The sequence below is a fragment of the Pseudochaenichthys georgianus genome, chromosome 8 (assembly GCF_902827115.2).
Source record: "Pseudochaenichthys georgianus chromosome 8, fPseGeo1.2, whole genome shotgun sequence".
Taxonomy (NCBI): domain Eukaryota; kingdom Metazoa; phylum Chordata; class Actinopteri; order Perciformes; family Channichthyidae; genus Pseudochaenichthys; species Pseudochaenichthys georgianus.
Genome location: NC_047510.2, coordinates 13100621 through 13123136, shown reverse-complemented (window position 1 = coordinate 13123136; position 22516 = coordinate 13100621). Strand labels below are relative to the sequence as shown.

Below are 22516 nucleotides of genomic sequence, written 5' to 3'. Positions count from 1 at the left end.
TGTTTGGCAGTGGGAGGGAGAGGGGCTGGGCTGGGCAAGCCCCCCTGCCAAACCCTGGAGCTTCTCACTGCAGCATCTAGAAGGCGGAGCTGATATTGTACTGTGACGGCCTCTTGGCATCCTGGTGTGCCAAGAGGAGAGGAAGCTGCAACACTGGACAAATAGCCTGCCCACAGCTCCTGGCCAAAACACATCTGCCAAACCACAAGGAGCCCACTGCCGCACCCAGCTCTCTGCAGAGGGAGATTAAAATACACTCAAATCTTGCACAAGCACTACCTAGAACATACAGACCTAGAACATCACTCAGTTTTTAAGAAAAGCCTCCAGACCCACCTGTTCCGCACCGCATTTAACTGACTGTCCTTTATTTTATTTATTTTTTATTCTAACCTTTTATGCTCTTAACTTTTTTTATATTATTGAAGCACCTTGAGATTACGTTGTTTTTAAAGTGTGCTATATAAATGAAATGTATTATTATTTACCTGCCTAAAACAGAAAAACGCAGACACACACATATTCATTATATGCATGTATAATGCAGATCAACATGTAAATGATCACGTGCATGCATCGACCAATCATCATGCATTGCTGCAGTCGTTTGCTCACACCTGCTGGAAGTGGCTTGATGGGTTGGGTGGTGCAGCATGCAAGCACAATGAGGCTAATAGTACATTGTTTTTCAGAGTGAAAGAACAGGTTAGTGCGGCCATTAGGCATGTGGACACATTTTACATGCCTTGTTTACATTTTTAGTGGGCACAACAAACAACATAAGAATTTAACCCTTAAGAGTCCCTTAAATAAATGCCACCTTCACAAAAACTGCTATAAAAATATGATATATTGTTCCCACTTTAAAAGAGTCAATCTTTTAAAACTACTCCAGCCTGACATACACATATGAAATACGAATTATATTTTGGGGTTAACCCTTTAAATGCCAGTTTGTTGAAAAGAAACTCCACCGTTTTTTTATTGAAAAAAACAAAAAACTAGAATACTTTTCAAAAAATACATTAAGGAATATTTGATTATTGTTATTATTAGGTCCCTGGATGGGTCAGTGATTGGCAGCAACATTGATTTGAATGCATTGTTATTTTGTTTGCAGTGTCAGATTGAAACAAAAACTCAATGAGTCAATCTTTTAAAACTACTCCAGCCTGACATACACATATGAAATATGAATTATATTTTGGGGATTTTAACCCTTTAAATGCCAGTTTGTTGAACAAAAACTAGAATAATTTCCATAAAATACATTTCAAGGAGTATTTAATTAATTAGAAACCCTCCTTTTTACGCAGCGGTCCAGGCATAGACATCAAACGGCGACACATATTCAGTGTGCAGTTACTTTGGCATTAGGGCAAGGATATCTAGATACTTTCCAAGGTTTGACATAATGAATTGTGCTACTTTTAAAGCAAGCAGCGATGTTTTCAAATCTGTAATCAAAAAGCTCCTCAAAAACACTATCGAAGCAGTTCCTGCCGTTGCTACGTTAGTTCAAACAGTAACAACGGACTATTTTTCTTAGCGGATGCATGTCAATTTAAATCAATACATACAACTATTTTTTAAATCAATAAAATCATTTTCTAAATCCATAAAAGCATTTCAATTAATATTGGGAGTCATAATGTTACTTTGTTGAGAATGTGGCCATGTAATAAGCGGGATAATGTGCATAATGTGCACCTTCATGCCGATCTAGATCCCTCCGCTTCGCGTCGGGCTACTGATCAGCCTGTCGGTGTTCTTTTCCCCATAATGACCGCGTCGCTGCACATTATCCCTTGCTTATTATTAGACCCTGATATGGGTCAAGGATTGGCAGCAACATTGATTTTGATGCATCATTATTTTTTTCTGCAGTGTCAGATTAAAGATTAAAATCTTAGCCGATAATGATATATGATGATTTTCACTAGGCCGTCTCCTACCATAAGTAAAAGGTTTTTTTTCCCACTAAATGCCTAAATGTGAAGTTCCCACATTTGCAGCAGGTGCTTCAAATTCTTCTGTCCATGCAAAAGTGGCACTGCCTCCTGCTCTTCCGTTCACTGATGAGAGAGGGGCCTGCAGCAGCACCCTGCAGATCTCACACCATTGTTGCAGCGGCTGATGAGCGGCGAAGGCGCCCTCTCTTCTTGATGTGTGGGGTCACCAGCATTTCTCCCACCTCTTCAATGAAGAGCCTCCTCCTGTACGGTTTCTGCTGCTGCCAGGATGGCTCAATTGATTTGTTAGCATGTACTGCTTGAAGCTGCCTCTGAATGGGACGAGCTGTTCATTAGGGCTGCACGATTAGGGGAAATAATCTAATTGCGATTTTTCTGACAGATATTGCGATTCGATTTGTGATATTTGTTTTTAAGCGACCCAACGGAAGTTTATTGTAAAATGCGGCCATAACTCCGGCTAGGAAGGTCGTATCAATGTGCTCCCGTCTCTAGCACCCCCGCAGCCCGAGCTACAAGTGAAAGAACTAAACTTACATGAAACTTCCGTTGGGTTGCTTTAAAGTCAAGCTTCAGTTTAAGATTCACCCTGCAATAGATGTAAACATGTGATGGAGCATCACTAACCTGACCCAGATGGTTTGTTTCACCAAACCATGTAGGAAAGCTCCATTGGAAGCCATTTGGAAAAGTTTTTCAAAAACACTTGGCAGGTGATTGGATCAATCTGTCTATCACCTTCTATCATGGGCCACTTCTGATTGGTTAACAATGACTGGTACATGTGGAGAACAGCACTTCTGATTGGTGTGGATGATTGACACACAAGAAGAACAAAACATTTATTTAAAAAATTAAAAAAATCACAGGCTTTGTGATTTGATAATTGCATCATTTCAATACTAATACTTGGCTGCAGTGCACCTGCATAAACAACCTGAGCGAGAACCAAAACAAAGTCCAATTTTGTTTTGGTTCTCACAACTCATTGTTTTTATTATTGAATTAGATTATGCAGGACATAAAGGAAATCAAGAGTTGATGATAAGATAAATGTGGGGTAAAAAAAAGCATTTTCAATGGGGCATTTTTTGCCGCTAGGAACAAATGTGTCGGTTTTTGTGTAGCTTTGCCATTTTAGGCTAATTTAAAGGAATGGTATGCTCATGACACTCATTTTTTAAAAATTATCATCCGATAAAACAGACCAGTCTCTGCCAGTCTCTCTTTTTTTTTTTTAATCCGATGACATTATCAGTGATTTTAAACTGATTATATACCGAAATAACATCAACACTGTGGGCGCCGCCATTTCCCGGACGTGACGTAATCCATGCGTTTGGTTTCCGAAGACACGTTGATCTCCATGTTATTTACTGTAGTTTCTCTCTTCAAATATGCCTCACTGTATCGCGAAATATTGCCATAATTCGGATAGGAACAATCCACGGAATGCTCGGTTCCATCTGTTGCCAAAAGGTAAGCGTAAGAAGTACATTCGGAGGCAGTGGCTAGCGAAATGTGGCCGGCCCGAACCGAGAGATTTACAGGCGCATGTATGCAGCGAACATTTCACATTTCCGGACGACTACTCTGAGAGTATGATCAAACATAACATGGGAATTAAAGAACAACCATTACTCAATGGAGATGCAGTACCATCGGTCTTTCTGGTGTCATCACCGACCAGGACACCAGTTCGGCCAGTTGAGAAATCGCCCTCTGCAAGTGTGAAGCGACGGAGGAGCAGAAGTAGTGCTCGGAGTAAGAATAAGGTATGTTATAGCGCATTTCCATTGCAGCGGCTAGCCCCGTTTTAACGTCCAGGCCAGGGCAGTTTTTGGTGGCCTTTCCATATAGCGTAGTACCGGCTAGTGTGTATTTCCCCCCAGTTTTTCCGGCCCCATAAAATCGTGATTCTATGGCCAGGGACAACGAAGCTGAGTATGCAAAACTAGAGAGGGAATCGCTAGCAAGGGTGGTACTACATGCATACATATAGTATCTTATATCATCTTCCCATTATACACACATGCATTTCCAAACATCTGGACTACCTATGTTGCAAATGTATTATCTTTTCAATTTACACACGGCATCTATTGCACGTCTGTCCATCCTGGGAGAGGGATCCCTCCTCTGTTGCTCTCCCTGAGGTTTCTCCCATGTTAGCTTTAAACTGTGGGTTTTCTTCGGAAGTTTTTCCTTGTACGATGTGAGGGTCTTAGGACAGAGGGTGTCGTATTGTCATACTGATATGTATGGATGAATTCCCCCATCCAATCTCTTCACATTGGTCAAAACTTGTTCCTCTGCTGACGAGTCCGAACTGAAATACTCCACCATATTTCCGTGTGTTGACAAAGTGAACGCATGGATGACGTCACGACCATCACGTGACTACTGAAAATGGCAAACATGGCGGCGGCCAGACGGAATATACAGGTCTTGATAAAAAAGAGCTATAAAATCATTATTTACCGGGGAATATCGCTGATTTCTTCAGGGTATGGTTTAAACATAATGTTTCACTAAATACTGAAGTTTTGATTAATTATCTAATGAGTGGACCATTCCTTTAAGGAACTGAGACGACAATTCAGAATACAACTAAAATGAATATCCTCTGGCAAGTTTGAGCAATATTCATTCAACACAGCCAAAATGGCATGCACATCAAAACCTGAATGGCTGAAAAATGGGCCCAGGAACTCTTAAGGGTTTTAATAGCAGGATAAGAGAAGGAGGAGGGGCTTATAGGCATGTGGTAATGTGTAATGCAGCATATTCAAAGGTGTCAATGTAGAAGACAGTGAGATTTTTAATGTTTACAGCACCAAGCAATTATATCTAATTTAACCCCAGAGCCTCACTTCTTATTGTCACACATCACCCTTCGCCGCGTTACCGGTTGCGCCTCCACAGACTCCAGCTCCCTGAGCCTCTTGTTTCTTAGTAACTGTGGGAGATATGTTGGGCTTGATGGATGAAAGTGCTTCTAATAATCAGGTGCAAGTTGTGTGCATGCATTGATTGCCAAATGATCACACGTGCCTGTGTGTCTACATGTGATTGTTCATGCATTAATGATTATGGAAACATTGGAATATAACCATAATCATTCCAGTTAATTAGGACTGAAAACCAATCGAGTCTAATACAACACAATACATTCTGGCTTTTAGTTTCATGTTTCATTTCATGGTCTATTCAGAAGCTACAGTTATAGTGCTGTTAAATTACAACACGATATGTTTCTAATTGTGTCCACACAACTCATAACAATAAGGGTAGACTTAATAATAGAAACAGTATAATGAAACAGTACAACACCGAGCAAACTACATTCGCTAAATCTCTGCACATTTGAATAAATTACTCTCTAAAACGTAACATTATAACTAGTGCTGTCAAAATTATCGCGTTAACGGCGGTAATTAATTTTTTGAATTAATTGCGTTAAAATATTTAACTGTGCAGAAGGGCCCGCCCCATATGTGCCACCAGTGGCAGCGCCAGGGTATGGCTGGGGTAGGCTACACCCATACCAAGAAATGGCTTAGCCCCACCATGAAAAATGATGTTAAAGTAAGCAAAATAAAGTCTGCCAACTCACGGAGTAAATTGCACAGACAGCAGTTAGTAAGATTGATTTCAGTAGCCACGGTTTTGAAAACTTTTGTCACGTAGTGATCGTCTTCTCAATAGAACATCTTTGATAACGGCGTGGTGTTGTTGCAGGAAGTCCCGACGCAGAATACTCTTGCTGTAGTACAGGGCAGAGCCATATAATAGTAATAATATGGCTCTGGTACAGGGGTGCACATAACTGGTACGCAGGTTATGTGCGTAATCTGAAATGCGTACCGTCACTTGTGTCACAAAGCGCATTTGCGTACCGACGTACTTGTGAAGCTTTTCCAGAAGGCGGTTAGATCACCGGACGACAGAAGAGGCTTCTCAATACTCAAATTTCCCCTCCTCGACTCCCCTCCTCGATACTTAGACCCGCCCACAGGAGATGCGAGCGGAGGACCGAGGAGGGGAACCGAGGAGAGAGGAGGGGAAGCAGCAGACGTTTAAAGAAATGAGAACTCCTCTCCTCTGAGCGGTCATATTAAAGCGACGTCCGTTCATTATTACGTGGCAACAGCTGCATCAGCTGTCGAGTGTTTCGTCATATTTTATAATCTCTGTTAGATCAGCTGAACATTGTTCCCCCACATATTTACTTTGAGTTCATTGAGAGTGCGGTATAATGAGGCAATACCAGGCTACAGATGCGGACACACAGACACACATATATTTATATAAATATAAGCAATTTAAAGTATGAGAGCACTCTCATAATAACGTAACACAATCAGAGACTGGATATATTCCCCCCCCCCCCCCCCCTCTCTCTGGTCGCTGAAATGGGGAATTGAAATTACGGGCCAAAAGTTGTATTTGCAAGTATTAAAAGTAAGGACATCAAACCAACTGAGACCCGTCTGTCCGCCGCACCTACACACTGTACAACACACACCTACACACTGTACCACACGCACCTACACACTGTACCACACGCACCGACACTATAGGCCTACCACACACATGCTTGGAACAATCTTCAGCAAGAATTGAAACTGAGCATCTCATTCCTCTGCATGTTTTTAAAGCTAGGCTAAATGAAATGCTTGCTGATACAATGGGCACTTGTAAATGTCTATAACTATGTATCCTGTAAATATAATGTATAATGTCCTTATTGTTTCATGTTTCATGTGGGACCTATATGCTGCAGGTCTCCCTTGAAAAAGAGATCTATGATCTCAATGGGACCAATCTGGTTAAATAAAGGTTTGAAATGAAATGAAAACACCTACAGCTCCTAAAGCATAATCAGGCAACAGCCGTTGTGTATTTTATTGTGAAGCACTAAATGTTCTTAGAAAAATATGGACTCTTTGTAGATATCTACTAAACTAAAGCAAATAAAGAGAGCTGACCAAGATGGCTGATGGTGTGTGTCGTGGCTCGGTAGCTCCTGATTCAAACCACTGGCCTCGATTAAAACCTACAATATACAAGACTGTTGACGGCCTAGTTATTGTAGAGGATGAGTTACTCAACTTCCTGGCGGTTAAAATTAAAACTATGACCCAGGACGAGATAGTCCTTGTAGCCTCTAACACCTTTGAATCCGAATGGATCGAGACTTCTAAAAAGACGTTGTTTGAACTCTGTCCTGAAACCAAGCAGCGGTGTGTGACCTTTAAAGGCAACCATAAGGATGCAAACAATATCAAAAGCTGTCTAAAAGTACTAAATGAATGCGGTGAAAACATCCCCCGTTTTGTCTCCCACTACCTGGATGAGCTGCCGCCGGTTACGTTTAACAACCTGGATGTGTCCAACCTGCTGAGCAAGATGGAGCGACTGCACAGCGAGGTTTGCGCATTAAGACACGTAGTGGAAGTTCAGGCAGATATCGGTCAGAACCTGCGTGCTGTGGCTGCGACCATGGACAGCAGAGTTGCTGCCGTAGAACGTCAGTTGGAGCCGAGTCATGGTGGAGGACTGGCTGTACCAAGTGACACTGAAATTACCTGTGGGAGCGCTCAGGGTGATGGCCAGGATGGTGCGGTGTCGGTGAAGGATGCGAGCCCCCCCGGCTCTTCTACTGATGTACATCCCAACTGTGTTGACCCGCTCGCTGCGTCAGGGACCGTGAGTGCCTGTGTGAGCCCTGGAGGAACTGCGGTAAATTCGCAGGTATGGAGTCAAGTTGTGAAACAGGGCCGAGGTCGGAGGAATAGGGCCGAGGGCCAGTCTGCCTTATCTAAACAGCTTGTTGGGAAACCTGAACGGAGGATGCCTAAGCCTATTGTTGGCACTGCTGCACAAGGGAATATAAAAGTGATCCGTACGAAGTTGGTGAGTGTTTTTGCTACCAAATTCTCGCCAGACCTTGACGCTGAGACACTGTCCGAATATCTAACTGAACAACTCGGCCGTGATGTTAACTGTCACCGTATTGACACTGCGAGCAGCAGATATAGCTCGTTTAAAGTGTGTGCTGAGTGCAATGAAGTTGCGGAGATGTTTAACCCAGAACTCTGGCCTGAAGGCTCAGTTGTGAGGCGATACTATGAACCACGTAAAGCGGAGGTGATAGGGGCTAGCAGAGCTAGACCTTTTGCTGGTGCGAGGGTACTGAATGGGGCTACGGCTGAGCTGCTTAGCTAAAGGTTATGCGGGTTGGATCATTTAACTGTCGCGGGCTGCGCCTGGGCAACAGCGCTGCTGATAGGATCCGACGTGTAGTGGTGGACAACTTGCTACAAAAATGTGACATTTTATGCTTGCAAGAAACTTTCTTACCTAAGCAGGACTTGGGAAAGTTGAACTCTCTTAATGACAATTTTCACGGGGCTGGTGAGTCCACTACGGACCTATCTCTGGGAATAGTGAGAGGAAGGATAGCAGGGGGCGTGGCTATCCTGTGGCACAAAAAGCTGGACGCTGTCATTAATGTCATCAGGCTTGAAGTTGACTGGTGTATTGCTGTACAGATCAAAATGAATAACAAGGAGTTTAGCATTCTCAATGTATATACACCATATGAGTCACAGCATAATGAAGATGAATACCTGAACAGACTTGCTTTTATACATTCTTTTATTGTTGATAATCATTCCTCCAGTGTTTATGTAGTGGGTGATATGAATGCTGACATATCAGACAAAAGGTCCTTGTTTGCTAAGCATATGCTACAGTTTTGTGATGATAACAATCTTATATTATCAAGCCAAATACTTCTGCCTACAGATAGCTATTCATATATAAGCGAGGCCTGGCATACAACTTCATGGCTTGACCATTGCATAAGCACCGCTAATGCCCATGACATTGTAAGATCAATTGAGATTGTGTATGAGGCATCAATGTCAGATCACATTCCTTTTATAATGTCACTAGATTGTGATAGTCTCCCTGAGATGTCTCAGGAGGCTAAACATGCCTGTACCACTAAAGTGGACTGGTCCAAGCTCACAAATGAGGATAGGCTATTGTACTATGGGAGAACTGATGTCCTATTAAGTGATGTATATCTACCCAAAGTGGCAACTCTGTGTGTTGATGTGGGTTGTAATGAAAGCTCTCACCGTGAAGACCTCTGTAACATGTATGATTGTATTGTGGGAGCTGTATGGGAGGCCAGTATACCGTGCTGTACCTACTCTAGGAAGAGACACAACGTCAAGCCAGGGTGGAATACACATGTGGCTGATCAATACGCTGAAGCCAAGAATGCTTTTGGGGCCTGGGTCCAGGCAGGAAGGCCCAGAGAGGGGCCTGTCCTGGATCTCAAAAAGCGTACACATGCTAGATATAAATATGCAGTTCGTTATGTCAACAAACACACAGAAACATTGAGAGCGGACTCGATGGCTGAAAAGCTCCTTCATAATGATGTGACTGGCTTCTGGAAGGAGGTGAGAGCTCTGAACAGGGCCAGTACGTCATTACCGTGTACCATAGAGGGAGTATCTGGAGCCGATAACATAGCTGAGATGTGGAGGCAACATTACTCTACTATACTTAATTGTGTTAAAAGTGACCCCTACAAAGTTGGTAGTGTTGTGAAAAGTGACACAGTGGGAATCACAGCTAAAGAGGTTTATCGAGCAATTGAACAGCTAGCTGATAACAAAGCATGCGGCTCTGACCGAATCACTGCAGAGCACCTTAAACTGGCAAGCCCGAAGGTTGCAGTTCTTCTTGCCATTTGTTTTACCGGCCTCATGACTCATGGTATGTTGCCAGACTCCATGTTGACGGTTACCTTGGTCCCTGTCATTAAGGACAAAGCGGGCAAGGTAGGGAGCTTGGATAACTATAGACCAATTGCTCTGGCCAGTGTGTTATCCAAAGTCCTGGAAAGAATTTTGTTGGATAGACTATGTTCTTATTTATGTACCTCAGATAACCAGTTTGGCTTCAAGGCTAAGCATGGTACTGAGCTATGCATCTATGCTTTGAAGGAAATGGTAGAAACATATAGAAGACAGAATTCCACTGTTCTGATTGGTTTCATTGATGCCTCGAAGGCTTTTGACCGAGTTAACCATCATAAACTGTTTTTAAAATTGAGACAAAGAGGTGTGCCTAACAGTATAATTAGGATCCTGGCTTATTGGTATGCCAACCAGAGCATGCGGATCAAATGGGGGAATGCAGTCTCGGCGCCATTTGGTGTTGGTAATGGAGTCCGCCAGGGGGGGCTCCTCTCACCGAGCCTTTTTAATATCTATATGAATGATCTATCGGATGATTTAAGTGTCTGTAAAACAGGGTGTGTGATTGGTAATGTGATTGTAAACCATCTTATGTATGCCGATGATCTGGCAATTGTTTCTCCTAGCAGTGCTGGTTTTCAACAGTTGCTAAATGTTTGTTCTGATTACGGAGTCAAATTTGACGTTAAATACAATGCTAAGAAGAGCGCTGTAATGATCTGTAGAGCAACAGGGGATAAGAACCTTTGTTTTCCAACATTCTATCTGTCAGGACAGGTGCTGTCTGTTTGCTGTAACACGAAGTATCTGGGACACATCATCACAGATGAAATGGCTGATGATGATGACATGTATAGACAGCGGCGTGTCTTATATATACAAGCCAACATGTTGGCTAGAAAATTCTCTTGGTGTTCAGATAAGGTTAAGGTGAACCTCTTTAGAGCGTATTGCACTCCTCTCTATACTGCCCCCTTGTGGGTCAAGTATAAGAAGGCGAGCCTCCGGAAGCTCCAGGTTGCATATAATGACTGTTTGCGTATACTGCTTAGAAAACCAAGGTGGTGCAGTGCAAGTGAAATGTTCTGTAATGCACGAGTCAACACGTTCCATGCTCTTTTGAGAGGTCTGATGTACAAATTCATCTGTCGATTGAATGTTTCTCATAACTCTGTCATTATGCTGCTTTCAAATCCGTGTCTCAGTGCTGTACGATACCAGTCACCTCTGTGGAAACATTGGTATGGCTGCCTTTTTTTAGTTTGTATTTGAGTGTTGTATGTTTTGTAATAATGGACCAAGAGTCTCTTTAAATAAAGATGATGATGATGATGATGAGTAGGCCTGTTATACAGAGTGATATATATTTTACACACTGCTCTGCTTTCTGCACGGACCTCACAGCTGTTCTCTCTGTAAACATCGCGTTGCGATGAGAGCAGTTTCTAAAATAATATCCAGGGGATGCATGCAGAGCTGTCATTGGCTGAGATAAGTCCGGCCGTGCGTCACGCCGCCACCGTTCCCGGAAATGCATCCGCGGAGGACCCGTGGAGGAACCATCAGTGTATCCTCGGTTATAGCTCCTCCAGAGAGCCTCCTCGACGCTCGATCCTCGGTCCTCGGTGTGCATTTAGAGAAATGAGACGTCCTTCAAAATGGCACGCTGAAATTCATTTCCGGGTCACTACCGGAGGACCGAGGAGTCGAGGAGTTGAGGAGGGGAAATTTGAGTATTGAGAAGCCTCTAGAGTCGGTCTCCGTGTGCACAGACAGGCTGCTGTTAACGTCGGTCTGTACAACGGAATTGTGCCAAAACTACGCCAACCGGCTGCGGAGGGAGACTCCCCCCCTTCACTGGAGAACTGCGCTAAAACAGCTGATCACAACGTTCACACTCTGTGGTCACGGAGTACTCCACTAGCCCCCCCCCCCTCTGTCGACTTTCCTGAAGTACTCCCCGTTGATAGAAATCAACACGTAATGAATTAAGACCCCACGGTTTGATGATTGATAGGTGTGTCGGATTGTCTTTCATTTTGACACGCAGAAAAAGGTTATAATAAACATAGATACTGTATGTTAAATTGATATATCCGCCTTCTTTCATTTATCTTTCCATTCCCAACAATATACATAAATAAATGGCATATTTTGGACATAGTTCGAATGGTGATTAATCATGATTAATTAATTTTTAAGCTGTGATTAATCTGATTAAAAATTTTAATCGTTTGACAGCCCTAATTATAACGTTTGTAAAAGGTAGAATTTACTATTTAATTTACAATTTATTTATAGTATTAGACTTCATTTGTTTCAGGTAGTTGTACCTAATGAGCAGGACATTTCTTTTGTTAAATCATTTATCAAACATTTTTGCCAAATATTCTCAGGTTGCAGCTTTTCAAATGTGACATTTCTCTTCTTTCTTTTTTATTGTAAATTGAATAACGTTGTGCTTCAGAATATTCGCTGGACAAAACTAGAAATGTTGGGCTAAGGGATAAAATGAGGATCAATTACCAATGAGACTAGAGCTCTAAATAACGTAGTAAAAACCCCAAAAAACAGAAACCAAAGCCAAAGGAAGAGCACGTCCACACCGTGATAACCTTCAAACATCCTTGTTGCAACCGACAGACCGAGCTCCGGCAGTGATTACCTCCGTGTGCACTCCTCAACAGAGCTCTAGTTATTGAACAAGGTCAAACATTAGCCTTGCTGCTGAATATATGACCATCAAGTGACTCACTACCACCCGCAACATAAACAACACCTCGCACATTAACCAGACACATCCATGTTGCTCCCTCTTTCCCTTTCTCACCCACTGCTCACTGCAGTCAGAAAGCCAATACTTCCTCACACTTTCTCTGCCCATAATCTCAGAAGATCTCTGAAGGGTGTTCATATCTCTCCTGCCTGTCGGGTATTTCTGCTGCACACTGGCTATGTTTAAAAAATGCCGATGTCGTGCATTATGCTGGAGCCCTTGGTTTCCCATGAATGCTTCAGACCGGGAGATGGATGCCACCCAGCTAATCGATCAGGAGACACAAAACACAGGCAGCGCGTCGGATGAACCATGTAGGTCCGTCTCAGGGGGAAACAGAGCTGACCTTTTCATACTCACTGCTCTAATACTTTATGGCAGTGGGTTTGGGCTCATCCTTGGATTTCACATGCAATGTTTGTGCACAGCGTTACAGAAAGTCCATCTCTTCAGCTCCGCTGGACTGCTGGATAATGCAAGTCTGTATCTGCTTCCAGACGGGTTTCAAGCTATTGCATGTTTATTAGTGGGCGATAACGTGGGACTTGGTTTCCTGTTAGGAAGGGAAGCTCCTAGTCGGGAAAATGAGGAGGAAATGAAAAGTGATTCAGAAGGTTGTGGCAGAGCCTATCCCTTCTTACTGCAGAGACTTGCAATGGCATGAAGAAGTCCAGCACAGACGGATTTACTCAAATAAATGAATGATTTAGGAGATGAAGGCTACACAAATGACAGTATATGCAATGGAGGTTTACATTTTGACTTTGGGCAAAAATGGAAATACAATTGTAGATGATCCCCAAGGCAGTGCAGACATATTTGATGGATGAATTCACAGAGTGATTCTAAATCTCTCATTACAGTATGATAAATTAACCTTTAGTCTGCAAGTAGAGTGTCACCAGAGAAGAAGGGTATAGAGGAAGATGGCGAAGGAGTCCATTGAGACACAAACCGGAATGAGAGGAGGTATATTTGGAGCCAGTCATGAGCAGAAGGTGGGTAATCTGCCCAAAATCAGAGTCTGTGCTGCCTGCTTTGTATTCCTGCCTGAGCAGCTTGGGAATGAACATCAGACGTGATGGGAGGAGAAACACCACTATTACTGCTTCTTCCACTACCTCACTAACATCCCCGTCTTTTTATCCTCTAACTCTCCCCCTCTATTTCTTCTGAGGAAGTTTTAGGGAACTGTTTCTCAGCTGCTTCACACTTCAGCCCCCTTTGTGAAGTTACAGAATCCAGTCTTTAAGCCCAGAGGTATCTGAAATGTAAAGCTGAATCAGGCTCCATAAGATAAGATGCACTCCAACCTACACTCATATAAGTGATTCACCTCAACTCTCTCCGAACCCTATTAAGCATTCACCTGGCTTTGAATGTTTGATGATAACCACCAAACACATCTCCCTGGAACCAAACACATCCTTGTGGGAAGGAGAACGGGGCAACACGATCTGCATCTCCTATGTTTAGACTACAGATGTCCCGTGCAGGGAGGAAGCAGACGTGTCTGACATTGGGTGCCCTATTTCTTCAGATTTTTTTAAGAAAAGTGTATGCAAGTTGCTATTTTAGGTCTGACAAAAGACGCGGTGAGGCTCGTATAAGTGTTGGACCTTTTTGTTCCACAAGAAGAGAAACCACCTGTTTTTACCCGTACTAATATAAAGTATGTACGAAGGTAGTCAGTGAACTCATGACTCAAATGATGTTCATTCTTTGTCTCTTATTATTGTCCTAATTATTAAAGTCTACTTGAAGAAATGAAATGTGTTTTGTTCCATAATGACAAAAACAAACACACCAATGAGCAGCCTTTGTTATCTCAAAACAAAGCCTAAAACGACAAACTATTAATATGACAAGCTCCTGATGTTTTGCACACATTTGAAAATATGAGAAGAGAATATCGGTTTTTATCTTACTATAATGCAGTCTACTCCTTCAACACCACTTACTACAAGATGCAAAATAAAGATGATTAAATGAATACCTTACGGTGTCAACTAAAACAGCACATTACAACATTTGTTAAGGTAGAATATGTGTCAGTCCATACTGGATTTCATTCATTGTTCATGTAACCAGGGGCATGTACAAAATGAAATCTTATTATTGGCCTGGTATTCATGTTTTCAGTCTTTGCTGGGCTCTGTAGGTGACTGAAGATAAAAGAAGTGGAGATTGCGCAATTATCTGGCAGAGAAGATGCATCATAAATTGAAAGCAATAACATAACATTTAGATTGCTGCCGTTACATAGCTAAGGGACAACACACATCTATCAAAAACAGTGCTAAAGCAACAAAATGCTTTTACACGCTGAGTGAAATTAGAAAATGTACAGTATACCAGTCTCACGTATGTCCGGTACAAATGTTCAAAGATAAACTGTAACTAGCTCCGCGAACCTGCTGCCCATGTCTATGTTCTGCTTATGTCCGTTTAAAAAGGTCTTACATGATTATTATTATTTTTAATATTTGTAATGTTTTTTGTTTCTTGATTTTAGGCTGCCAACTTCACACCAGGGCCTTCAGATAAAGACTAGCCTCTTGGCTCATTCTGGCATGTTAACAGTGATGTTGATTAATATGCCCTGAGAAATAAACAACATAAATACAAATGTAGCCGGAGAGCAGCAGCCAGTTATTGAAGTTTAGCTTAAAGACTGGTCTCCCGTAAAACGGTTTGACATAATGAGTAGACCTGTCAAGTCAATTGTATTTACATAGCCAAATACCACAAATGTGCCTCAGGGTTTTTTTTACAATCTGTCCAGCACACAACAGCGTCTGTCCGTGCACCAGATAAGTCTCTCCCAGGGGAAATATGGAAAGTCTTCAGGAAGACCAACTCTGGGCATAATGGGTTTCAGAGGCGTTTGCAGACTGATGTTTACCTTTCTACAAAACCAGGCTATAGCAGGCTGCTTCCCCTTTGTGGTTTCAAACTCTTCATGCATTTTTCAAAGCGTCTAACAATTCCTTTTACATTGATTGAGCTAAATTATTGAGTTCATGATTGTGTTTCTCCAGTTTGTACAACAGGACTGACTCAGAAGGTTGAGGAAATAATGTTTGAAAAATCTGAGTTAATTCAATTACAAGACTAAAATAAACTGTAAACAAATGTTTGCATGCACACTCTTCAATGAGCTGCAAGTCAATTTTAAAACCGCCACAAGCGGGTTTCAAAAGTTGAAGATAAATGAGTACGATGTTAGCATTGTGAAACTCTGACAGTCTACTGAGCACGCTGCGGTTAATCATCCCTGTGCTGATTGCCACAGGCTAGGAGAGAAAAGGCTTAACGGCCCGTCCACACTACAGCTTCGACAGCTTCAAAAAACGGTTTCCTTGCTTCTGCCCATTCACTTTGAATGGGGTGACGTCACTTTTTGCCGAACTGCATTGTGGGAAGCAGAGCGGAGCTTTCCTGGCGTTTCAGGCTGCAAAAGTTGAGCAACGTTCAACTTTTGAAGCTTCTGAAGCTTTCGGTGGAAGCGTCAGCCAATCAAATCATATGCCAGTACAAGCTCTAGCCAATCAAACCACTGCTTGTGTATCAGGGGCGGGAGATTCATGTGATTGGTTGTTGGTCGAGACACGCCCAGCTCCAAGCTTTTTTTGAAGCCGTCGTGTGGACGGGCCGTAACTCTTTTATAAATTTACCAAAATTAAAATGTCATTATTATAATGTCAGGCACACAGACTGGCAAAGTATTTCATTTTTGATTTAGAATGATTTAAAAAGGACGAATTAACGACAATCTATCACTGCAAGCAACATTAAGTTCTGAAGCTTGACCTTACGTCTAGCAAATTTGAATATTTACCTTATTATGTCAGTGATTTATACAAATTGCTCTGCACTGTCACAACTGGCGATAAAGCAGAAAACAGCCTTCAAATATCATCAGGAAGTGTTGCAATTACTCCGTACTTTAAACAGACGAATAAACCGTCAAAAACAAATACAAACGTTGAATTTGCATCCTTAATATGCATTGATGTGTTATTTGAGTAGCGTTTTGTCAAATAACACCACTTACAAATGTGGATCGTTTTCTCGGATTTCTCCTGCTGCAGCACAAATGCTATCATCAGCAGAAAGCTACTTTTGATTTAGGGTCCGTTTTGTTATGTCTCACTACACACACTTAACACACGACAAGTTGTTTTTATGACTCACACAATAGGGAAGCAATACTGTTCCACAGATCATTGTGGACTAACTACAGCGATGTGAGCAGGGGAAATCTAGAGGATAATGAAGTTAATATTGTTCCCCTGGACCCACACTGCAATCGCTTTACAAGGATACAAGCCTTCCTGCCATCTTTTGGAAATGTAACCACCCAGCTGCAGCCACTTAAGTTGTTTAAGAGGAGGCTGACTAAAGGTTGTACCATCCGATTTGATTTGTGTGCTGACATACGATCTTTACTAGCTGACAGGAAGTGACTGTACCTGATTGTGAGAGACAGCCGCTGGAGGACAGTTTTATAAATTATTCATGTTATCCGAGCATCTCCATCTTTGAGCATCACATGTTCAGCTCGACCCACTCACTCGTGGAGGTTAAATTGTTTACATGTGGGCAGAACACATTTTTCAACCGGGAAACTAAAATAATCAATATGAGGCTGATGAAAAACAATGCCTAAAAGAACATTTCTACTGAATTCAGGTTTTCTTTATCTAAAAAGATAAAACTCGATCGATAATAGATGGATAAAATAACCTAAACCTTCTGGAGTGGCCAGTGCGCTTTTACACAACAAAAGGTTAGAATAGTTCCTAGCAAGAGTAACTGCTTAAAATCTTTACTTTTAAATTAAGTGAAACAAGAAGAGAGATTAAAACACAGTTCTACTAATCTTACCATATTATTAACATGCATGACTTTCATAAAAACAGAATTAACTCGTAAACTAATCCATTATTCACATTTCCAGAAGTGTGGTAATGGCAACAAGGACTTTTCATTAATGGATGTGATATTTAAACTCTTGCATCGTAAATGACCTTGAGAGCCAACTAGTGTGATTACCACTGCAGACGTAAAAGGGTCATCATCCAGACCGCTAACCCCTGGAGTAAAAGCACAAAGCGTTTACGATGCGTTTGATTTTTGGCTCGCAACCCTCATTCACATTAAGGATCCCTAAACTGTGAAAGAGTAAATAATCTAGAGTGATATGTGAAGATACTCCCAGCTCTGTAGTGGTCATGTTATCACACACTTATTAAATCAAAGCATGCCTTAGTTCTTGTATATATTTAATTGCTTCTCTGTACACTAAGCAGCACATATTTGCACATATGTATATGCGTGCACATATGTGAGCTAAAGCCCTGGTGCATTTACTACTTGCTGTGACAAGGACACTGCATGAAGCAAACCTAGCATAAGGACCGGCTTGCTGGTTTGCAAAGAGAAGTCTGGCATCTTCCCATCATTAGTGCTCAGCCCTCTTTATTTCATTTCATTTCAAACCTTTATTTATACAGATAAAATCCCATTGAGATCATTGATCTCTTTTCCAAGGGAGACCTGTTATTGCACGAGATGTTGTGCCACAGAAAGCCAGTCTGTATATCATGTTAATATTTTGCTTAGCAGATTTACTTGAACATCCGTACAACTCTGGTATGGCTATTCCCAGCGGGGTCAATTGCTTCGGAAATGCCCTCAAAACATGCAGCTCTTCTGCCATAAAACATTGCATCATCATCAGCCAATCACAAGGCGGCATGCATGGGGCTTTGTTTGGCATAGAACTAGGGAATAAGCAGGTGCATAAGGAGAAAACAATGACTCCACAAACACACTGAGCTCTACAGATGACTGCATGTTGCTGCCAATAACAGATGGGGAATAGCTTTGAAATGTGGATTCAACAATAGGCAAACATTTCTAACAAAAACACTCGTATTACTTGTGATCTGATCCTTAATTAAATAGATTTCAGCTAAAGGTTCTGACATAGTCAAATTGAGGTTTTGTCCTTGCACAGGACTTGTCAGTTGCTTTCAGTATTGTCCTCTGAAATGAAAAGATGGTAAACAGACCAACAGAGCCCAACCGGTTTTAAAACAAATGATATTATCCTTTGAAATCCACTTATCTGCTTTTTTGCATAGCTTCTATGAGTTTGGCACTAAATGTCAGAAAAATTACTGTACTCACTCACCAAAGTCTACAAAGGTGTATCCTTTCATCTGCACTCCTACAGTGTATCCATCTGTGCAATTGCCAAGCCTAAATCCTCAAACTCAAACCCATCAGAGAAAATACAGCATACTTTCTTTGAGTTTGAATGTAACAAAAATAACATGGTACCATACAAACACATCCTATTCTTCATCACAATTCGTCTACACCCACACCATGTTTCCGTCTTTGCCAGTCCTCTTCTTTCCCACAGTATAACATCACTTTAACATGCAGTATCTTAGTCGCTACGGCCCCTCCCAGTCACACTCTCACTGTAGAGGATCAGCTAATAGACAGACATGTGTGTTGACTTAAACCTGAGCACAACATACTAGGTATACCATGGAGCCAGAGTTACCAGGATCTGCCGTCTCTGCACAATGGGGACACTACGATAAGCATTAGCTCTGGGCAGCCTAATACTGGGCTTAAGGCTCGACTCTGCTTAATCTATTCTTCATGGTTTAGCCTGGCAGTGTGAACTACAACTCTAATGGGCTTATAAAGATGCTTCTATTTTCTGCGATGATGGTTAAACGGCGTACCAAATGTTAAAGGTCTACTTCTCTACTGGCAAACTTGGCAAAGCTATGCCTGATCTATCTGGCTCTCTTGAGGTGATGCACGGACTAATCATTAGCATGGTTTGTGCCGGTGGTTTTTGGCTGAATTAAGGTCAATTAGGACCTACTGTATCAATTGCCAACAAGAGCAATGGAAATCCAAAATAATGCAGGTCTAAACAGCTAAACATCTTTGGTTTAGTTTTAGTAGGGCTGCTCGATTATGGCAAAAAACATTATGTGGGTCAATAATTGATATCACGATTATTAAAAAACGATTATCCATTTACTTTGAAAACATCCATTTATTGAAACAAAAATGTGAACAGTATGTTTTTAACAGTTGGTTACCCTGAACTTTAAGTATAATTCAACTGAAAAAACAATAAATTGTTTTATGTCGATTATGTTGTTTTCATAATCGTTGCAAGCCAAAATCGTAATTGTGATTAAAATGTGATTAATTGAGCAGCCCTACGTTTTAATAAAAACTATTGTGCTTTTTGGAAAATACACTATTGCTTTTACAATCAGCCAACGTAGCTCAGTATCTACTCTAGTGAATGTCAATCTCTTTAAGATAGACACCGACTCCCGACAGAACTCCAAGGACATGCTTTACGGTGATAAAGCAAAACAAATCCATTTGACACACAGACATCTGGCTTGTGAAAAAGGTCTCATGTCAGCAGCTCGAGTCTGCCTTCAACTGAGCCTCAAGACATTTTCTTCTGCATTCACATAATCTGACAAGAGAATTCAAACATCAATTTAGAGAAACCTTCCAAAGGTCATCAGACAAGAATCTAACTCTCAAGCTGAAAAACTGACCAGAAGAGTTGCGGGAATCAATATTCTACACCAAACACATCTGAGATGAAGCTGACCAAACAAACGAGCCGTTTACTATTCCACTGTTGAGCCCCTTGCAATCTTCCGAATAATGGCCTCATTTAGAAACTCAACACTGTTCAAAAGAAGGATGTTGTCGACAGCAACTTACCTATCAAACGAGCCAACCCTTTTTTTGTCTTTCGTTCTTTCAAACTTCCTTTCATTCTTTCACCCTCTTTCATATTCTCTGTTTTCTAGTCTCGGTCCACTTCTCCACCCTAGCTAACAGACTGTCCCTGGGTGAGAGGCAAGCAAGGGATGAAGAGGAGGAGGGGATGAAGAGAGGAGGGGGAAATACTGTAGGTGAGGGGGAATGCAGAGATAGAGCGAATGACTGTTGATCAATGAATTCCCACAGCTGTGCCCCTCTCTTGGAGTGTGTACCCCCTTTCTCTTCATTTGTTTCCAAGCATATTAATATTGGAATTGTTTTGTCGGATTAGGATATGCCTTTAAATCCCAGGAGTGTTTCAACAAGCCTCCACTATATTCTCCCCAATTCTTTCCTCGTGTAACCCCCATTCCAATTGCACTCTTTTTTTATGTTTGCATCTACATTTACACTCCCTGTCCCTGAATTGCATGCATGCAATTATAAAAGGGAACTGCATGCAGGAATATAGTATTGTGCAGATATAACTAGAAACACTCCTGCTGCTCACCAAGAAACGCCTTCTGCTTTAGTTTATTTAAGGAGCAGCATTTTTAGACATGTACATTGTATTTTTACCAAAGAGTTTGTAAAAGACAGTGAAATAGAGAGAGGTAAAGGCTCAGCAGAGAGAGGTCTGAAGGGAATAGCGGGAGCATTACATGAAGAAATTGACCCACCCGATCATCCATTTACAATACCATCCCCCATTCACTCTAGGCAAACAGCCCAGTCCCCTTATTAAGTGATCATTACATCCGCCATTTCTTTTATTTGTGTGTTTATCTTTTTTTTTCTCCATCTTATAGTCTTTCACACACACCTTCCTTCAAAGAGATCTTCCATGTGGTTGACAGCCACCACTCCAACACACACACACACACACACACACACACACACACACACACACCACCCCACACCACCACACACACCCACACACACACACACACACACACACACACACACACACACACACACACACACACAACAAACACACACACACACACACACAGGAAGGCACAATCACACGTTGCACTCAGCTACACACACAACAATAATCGCTCTTACTAGTCACCTTCCTCACACACACATGCCCACCCACCAGCTCCACCTGCTTCACTGGTGGTTGTTCTGCTTTTCACCAGCCCCCTCCCATTTCTTGCTGCTCCCACAAATGGTGCCTCCAGCCAGTGTTCCCAGCTTGTATTCAACATCAATGCAAGCCTCTTTTCCCCATGAGCCTCACTCCTAACCTTCTACCCATGAACCGATGCTACCTTTCAGCATCCCTCTCCTGAAGCGATGCTGCGCTCCAAGAGCCCAACCCCCCCCCATCCCCGGCTCACAGAGTGTAACAGGAGGGCAGCCTGCTGGTTGGGAAGCACAACACGCAGAACCAAACAGATACCTGCTGTACAAGTAAGCAAGGAGATTTTTGACATGCCTTGGGATGGTGCATTGCCCATGCTGCGACACGGACCGCTGCAGCTGAAAGTGATCGCGTTTCCTGTTCCCCCTCCTCTTTTTTTCCTCTCTCCTCCTCCCTCCTCCTGTCCCTCGTTTTCTGTTCTTCACAAAGCGCCGGGTCTCTCCTTCCTTGTGCCGGTCCCCGTGCTCCTATTCGCTCCTCTCGTTCTGCCGTCCTCCTTCCCTTTGTCTCACTGTGGCGTTCTCTTTTGCCTCCCTGGAACCTCCTTTTTGCGAGATGGCTGTGGTCCAGCAGCGGCGCTCCTGACAGCACTGCGCGTGTGTGACTGCGAGCACGTGTGTGTGTGTGTGTGTGTGTGTGTGTGTGTGTGAGAGGGAGAGGTTGAGTGGGAGAGCCTGGGTGTGCGAGAGTGAGAGTGAGTGAGAGAGAGAGAGAGAGAGAGAGAGAGAGAGAGAGAGAGAGAGAGAGAGAGAGAGAGAGAGAGAGAGAGGCGTATTCTTCAGCTGTATGGTCCTTGCATGCCGGTGCAAGGATGCTCAGCATGCAGCTAAGAATTAAGCAAAAATCTTTCCCATAAATTCACACTCTCACCCACTCAGTCTCACTTGCTCACTCTATTCCTTATTTCCTCTCCATTACACATTATATTTTCTCCCTCTCTCTCTTAAAGACACAGGCGGCGGCACGCTGCATTGCTACACGCCTCGGGCGCATCTCATGA

At 42.4% G+C, this 22516-nt stretch overlaps 1 protein-coding gene across 7 annotated transcripts in view; it reads right to left on the bottom strand.

The window, feature by feature from the left end:
* srcin1a (SRC kinase signaling inhibitor 1a) overlaps window positions 1–22144 on the bottom strand; it is a 138093-nt gene extending 115949 nt beyond the window's left edge. For 6 of the 7 annotated variants that reach the window (XM_071203988.1, XM_071203982.1, XM_071203983.1 and 3 more), the window contains exon 1: window positions 20325–20405. In XM_071203988.1, coding sequence (XP_071060089.1) covers window positions 20325–20397 — 73 coding nt within the window. In that variant the 5' untranslated portion in view covers window positions 20398–20405. Of the gene's footprint in view, window positions 1–20324; window positions 20406–21810 lie in introns of those variants that run through there. The other variant, XM_071203984.1, reaches the window with a different exon arrangement.
* Window positions 22145–22516: the final 372 nt, after the last annotated feature.